At 36.1% G+C, this 6,070-nt stretch overlaps 1 protein-coding gene across 2 annotated transcripts; it reads right to left on the bottom strand.

Moving 5' to 3' along the window:
• Positions 1–2,628: 2,628 nt before the first annotated feature.
• On the bottom strand, positions 2,629–5,541 carry LOC113348548 (autophagy-related protein 8C-like). Of its 2 annotated transcripts, none has more exons than XM_026592367.1 (6): positions 5,381–5,541; positions 5,162–5,229; positions 4,180–4,235; positions 4,043–4,095; positions 3,100–3,218; positions 2,629–3,010 (listed from the first exon to the last, which is right to left on the bottom strand). In XM_026592367.1, the coding sequence occupies exons 2-6, from the start codon at positions 5,199–5,201 to the stop codon at positions 2,916–2,918; spliced, it is 363 nt and encodes a 120-aa protein (XP_026448152.1). In that variant the 5' UTR covers positions 5,202–5,229; positions 5,381–5,541; the 3' UTR covers positions 2,629–2,915. The 2 variants fall into 2 exon arrangements, with proteins under 2 accessions (XP_026448152.1, XP_026448153.1); XM_026592368.1 differs by having other exon boundaries at positions 5,327–5,504.
• Between the last annotated feature and the right edge of the window lie 529 nt (positions 5,542–6,070).

The raw sequence follows: 6,070 nt of genomic DNA, 5'->3' as shown, positions 1-6,070 counted from the left end.
ATTTCTGCTAACTTGGTCCTTAAATTTTGATGACGTGGGAGATCCAAAAAAGTTGAATATTTGGTCTCCATTAGAGCCAACCTTACAGTAGAGAGTCTAGAGACAACAACCCGTAACTCCCGAATTGCATTCGTAAATGTGAAAATGGGTTGGCATTTGGGCGTTTAGTGGCAAAAGCCGGAACTTGTAGAAATTAGTTAAGGGCAACCCCGCAATGGTAGAGAATCCTCCTGTGGCCTCGTGTAAAAGATGGTAGAGAATCTTATCATCAATAACACCTTGTGGGGCTTATTTTATGCTTTTTATTTTTGGGAGGAAAAAGAAAGAAAAGGGAGTGAGTTGCATCATCAAGTTAGAATTTTGTTCATGCATGTGAGAAGTGTCATAATAACACCTTGTTTGTATGGATTTAACATGGGATCTATATTTGGCTTGGCATTGGACTCTGTCGGTATTTTATTTTTCTGATGTCTGAATCGAATCTGACTCGACTCATATATCTGATTTGGAAGTAGTCGAGACATACACTTATTCCTTTGACACATATCTAATTGGATTTGGAAAAAAAAAACTCTATAACCCTGTTGTTTGAGTCAGGTTTAAATAAAATGAGTCAGCTTCAGACTATTTAACTGAGTTGGAAAGTACTAACAAACAACATGGAAATTTACTTTTCCCGTAACTTGCTCAACATTATAAATCGATATTGGTTAATAAATTGATTACAGTTTTTCACTCTTTTTTTTTTTTTTTTTTTTTGGAGAAATTCAAATAAGTTGGGATTCGACCGCGCGACCACGAACGCACATTCTGTTCCTTTGACCAACTGTGCAAACAAGTGTTTGCAAACCACAGTTTTTCACTCCCTAAATGCTAAATCACTATATACCCATCACGGTAACAAAAATTAAGTTGCCTATATCATGATGTAAATATTTAAATCACTCCCTATTGAGTTTTTGAAAAGATTTGAAGAACTACATAGCTAGACATGATGTAAATATTAATATTGGTAATTTTCTTTTCGTTAGAATAGGTTTAACTATTCAAAAAGATGTTGAAGCGCAACTTGTTGTTAGGCTCCTATGATGGTATTACACCGGTAAAACTCAGTTACCAAACGAGCTGAGTTGCTCAAAAGAAGAAAAAAACGAGCTGAGTTGCTCAAAAGAAGAAAAAACGAGCTGAGTTGCTCAAAAATCAGCACCTAGTTCACTACCGAACCAAAAGACCAGCCAAAACCAAGTAACCAGCCAGAAAATGAAATATTAGGATAGAAAACCAACTACGAAAGATACCCTCCACCGGAAAAGAAAAATCAGTTCTACAAGTACAAGGTGAAAAAGTGTGAAAGAAGGTGGGGTCCACTCTAAAGCAAAGCGCACACAGTAAGTAAAGGAGACAGCTGCTTTAGATTTCAGCACTCACCCTTTCTTCCTGTTTACAACCAAGTCATCAAGATATCCTCTTTTTCCTTTTTTTCCTCCTATTAAAATCTCTCTTTTCCAACTTTTATTTCAATTCTAGTATTCTCACAAGTCAAGACTCAAGACCCTTTCTCTTCTTCACAAGGTTGGTTCTCTATCTAATTCTTCTTGTTTCTCAGATTACATACAGTTGTTCAATTTGTATTTTGGGTTTTTTTCCTTTTTCATTTTGCGTCTGATTGAGCAAATAAATCAGCAAATAATAAACCCTAATTTTGTGATTGTGTTTTGAAACAGACGAAATCATGGCAAACGAAGCACCAAGTTGGGCGGATCAATGGGGAGCAGGTGGGATTGGTGCAGCAGGATCAACAGAAGAAGAAACAAAGACCAAATCCAAGAAGGATTCAAACAGCAGCAGCAAGAAAATGGCAGATATGAAAGCAACTGCAGCAGTAGGATTAGACAAAGCCAAATCAGCAACAGTGGTTGGGGCACAGAAGGTCAAAGCTGGAGCATCAGCTGGTGTTAAATGGATCAAGACCCTGAGCCAGAAGAAAAGTTCCTCAAAGTGATGATGATATTCTTCTTTCACGTCTTATGATTTTTTATTAGGGATTAAGTCTGGAGTGGAGACAGAAACCCCTTAATTTTTCATTTATTTTATTATCCTGCGTTTTTGTGAATTTCTGGATCTCCTATATCTTCAGTATGCAAAGTATTAAATCTTTTTAAATGGGGTTTCTCTTTTGTTGCACTATGAATAGTTATTCTGTGAATCTTTTTTCCTTCTTAGATCAAAGTATCACATCTCTTACCAACTCTAGGAGTTTGAACAGTATAATGTTCAAACACTGTGTTCTTCAATTATTGTGATGTCAAGTGTCAACTGGATAATCAACCGGATAAAATAGATCTCATAAACTGTAGATTATCAACCTCATAAACCTCATTCTAAGTTACAGAAACCCTTCATAAACCTTTATGGAACGATCCAATTTTCCTTCTACGGTAGGATTGGTTCTACTGTATGAACAACTAAGGTTTGAATTTGAACCTGAGTATTCATAATGAGCTCAATAGTTTGTATGAACTAAGATTATGGAGACAAACTGGGAACTAATAATGTACAAGCCACTATACCCACAAACCAGTAAACAAGATTGACGATCGATTAATTCGGGGTCAGTGCCAAAAAGTGTAAATAACGACAGAAAAACCAACCTGGTCATTGCTTGCTCATAATAAGTCAGGTAACAATTCAAACAACTACTTCAGTTCTTATAAACGAATAATAAGCAGAAACTTGGTCTGTTATCCAAACTAATAATAAAGCCATAAACCATCAGCCTCACAAAGGTCTGAAGCGGAACCAAAGTAGCGGGATGGGGGTGTGGGAGAATTTACAATGTCATTTCTATTTATTTTCTTAAGGGAACTTGCTTCATCGGTCTTCATTTACACGGGGGATTAGTAGAGCTGCAGATTTCAAAGAAGCCCAAATGTATTCTCGCCACTGTAAGTCATGTAAAGGAAGCCATCTTCATCCTTGTTTTCCTCATAGATAGCAGACATCATGGTAGCTGCAACAACAAAAGGAAAATTAGATTTCCCCACCACTAACATGTTCTGCATAGAGAGGATGAAAGAAGATTTAAGTTCCAACTCTTACCAGTTGGTGGCAAGATATTCTTGACAAAGATGAAAATTGCCTTCTCAGCGCTCAACCTAATCCTCTTCCGCACCACATAGACAAACTGCCCAACAGTCAAATCGGCAGGAACGAGATATCTGCATCAAATTTATTTGCAGAACATCAGATGGCAATAAAACTATCAATAAGGCAACCAAAGGGACCCTATTAGCAGGTACCTTTAGATTTAAAGTAACCATGCGAAGACAGTTTTTGTAATCACTTAATGAATGAACTTTTCGTTAACGAACAAAGCTAATGGTAATGAATGAACTTTTCGTTAACGAACAAAGCTAATAGTTAGTTGCTAAACAAGCAAGGGTCACTGTGTTTCACCAATAACTAAGTTGTATATAAGAAAATTACCACTCGAATTTGAAGACACCTAAGTAGTACCAAAGGTGATGTATGAAAAAACTGACATATTTGACTAGTGCACAAGTGAGTATTATATCATTTCAGAGCAAGCCCACTACTGAAGCAATTAACACCATCTGTGTATGAGAGAAAGACAGAGAGACATTCTCTGCAACTCCAACTAACATGACACGGTGAAGGTGTGATGACACCAACTCCATAACAGATTACTTAATAGAGAGCATCTTCAAAGTTAGGATGATGCCCAAAGAGGAAAAAACAACAGCACGAAAACAGCAAATTGCAGTTAAAATATAACTTATGTGCAGGAATCTTTATCAGAAAGGATGTGATGATGGAAGTTTCATCATGCAATAATCACCACTCAGCAGTTATACAAAAGAAACCAATGGTAAGCATCTAATCCGCTAACCCATTAAAGCCTATAACAAACAGAATCGATCGGATATAGAGAAGTGATAATAAGCAAAGCAAAAAAAAAGTTACTCTACTCAGAACGTTGACACAAGTATAATGTTATAACAAGAGTTGAGATATGACTAACTTCTTCTTGTCAATGTCAGGTATGTCACTCCTCTCAGCCTTCTCTACTATCACCTATATAGAAGCATTAAGATCATTATTAGTAAAATAAACCAAATTTACTAAACACAGATATATTTAAGAGGGTAAGGTTCTCACTGGAATTCTATCAGGATACTTCTCCCTGATGCGAGAAGCTTCAGCCTGTCTCCTTTCTGCCACACAAAATAAAAAATCATAATCCAAATGAATAATGATCATGAAACAAGACACCTTCATCCACAAACATACTACACGCATATAAAAATGGGGGCAATACTACTTAAGCCTTCTTCCATCCTGGTTGGTGCCTATAGGAGCTACATAAATTATAATCTTAACTAGAAAGAACATAAAGAAGTAACAAAGGTTCACTCAGGCAAGATACATTAAACTTGAGTGCTTTTGAGAAGTAACCAAAAGACAGGAATACATGGCTTTCCCTTCTGAAAAACAGGAATACATGACTTCCCTTTCAGGGAAACAAGAAGACATGGTCATACAGGCAGGGTTCAGAGTCTATCTTCCCCTTTATAGCATCCATCCTTGGTCTCTTCTCTATTATGTGAGTGAATTGCAAACAAATCATCAAAATTATAATTTGCAAAAGACCTTTGTAATTTCCATGTTTATTGCAAAAAAAAATCAACAACTACGAACCTATTTCGTTGAAAACACATGTTTAAAGCTTACACTTCTTTCTCCCAACTTGTGCTATTACAAAAGAATCCATAAAAGGAAATACACTAAATAATCATAATTAAGAGCTCTTTAATTGAGCTATTATCTTACAATTAATCAATCTGATCCATAACATCTTTAAACGCTATCATTAAATTCCACCAAAAACACCACATAAAAACCTTGCAGCAATTACAATTCTGACACAATTCAACAGCACCATAGGGCATAACAATCAAAGAAACACAATTGCAAAAACAAAACCTGAAACTTTACACCTTAAACAAACAAAAATCCTCAAATTAAACACAACAATAACCCTAAGCGATCGGCGTCAAATTTATGATTAATAATTCAAAATAGAAAAACCTAAAATTAACAAACGATAAAATAAGAAAAGATAAAAGATAAGATAACAAACCAAGGGGATGTTCCAACTTGAATGAACTCTTAGCAGCCATTGAGAAACTTGTTACTTTCAACTACTCTCTGCAATTCAAGAACATAAAACAATCAGATCAAATCAAATCAAACAACTAATCAGTAAAAGTTATTCGTAAACCACCAAATCAATTACCATACAAACCTAGAAAAATTGGTTTCAGATCGATCTAAATTGAGAAGAGAAGTGATATCTAACCTGGATGGAAGACAGAAACGGGATTTTGCAGTTTCTAAACGCAAACACGATACCCTGGAAACAAATATTGGAAGCCTGCGAAACAAGTAAAAGTCTTTTTCTGTTTCTTTTGTCAGAGCGAAGAGTAGGGAAGAGAGATTTTTTATGGAGCAAGGAATAATATAATATAATATAATGATCCTAGTGGGTTATGTATACGTGTCGTTGTGTCATATGTTGAATGATGTGCTGATATCTGATGAACGGTAGGGATGTAATTGAAGATTTTTATGCCTTCCAAGAATATACTGTACGACTTTTATACGCGGTGGCTTTTCTAGTTTGATTTCTACGAAACTACGCTTGATCGGTGAACGAATTTGATGCCATGCCAGCCTCCTCTGGTGTTCTACAAAAACGCCTCCTATGGTCTGGTGTTCATTGGGAACTTTTTTGGTGTTTACCTAGGAGATCGGTGTGGAATAAAACCCGTCAAAAAAACAAAACAAAACAAAAAAAACAAACAAGGCAATTCATATGGGCTCACTCAACCCATCGTTGACTCGTTCATGTTGATTCCACTATATACTCAACAAAAAAAGGTAAATGGACAAATTTAATTGTTTGCCCACTGCTGTTCTTCAGCAGCCGCGTGTCTTTTCTCAAACAACACGGACTATCATCTGCTGCCAGCAGTGTAACTTAATCCAC

Source organism: Papaver somniferum, chromosome 2, assembly GCF_003573695.1.
Source record: "Papaver somniferum cultivar HN1 chromosome 2, ASM357369v1, whole genome shotgun sequence".
Lineage (NCBI taxonomy): Eukaryota > Viridiplantae > Streptophyta > Magnoliopsida > Ranunculales > Papaveraceae > Papaver > Papaver somniferum.
Note: the sequence above shows the minus strand (reverse complement) of the source record. Positions and strands in the feature narration are given on the sequence as shown.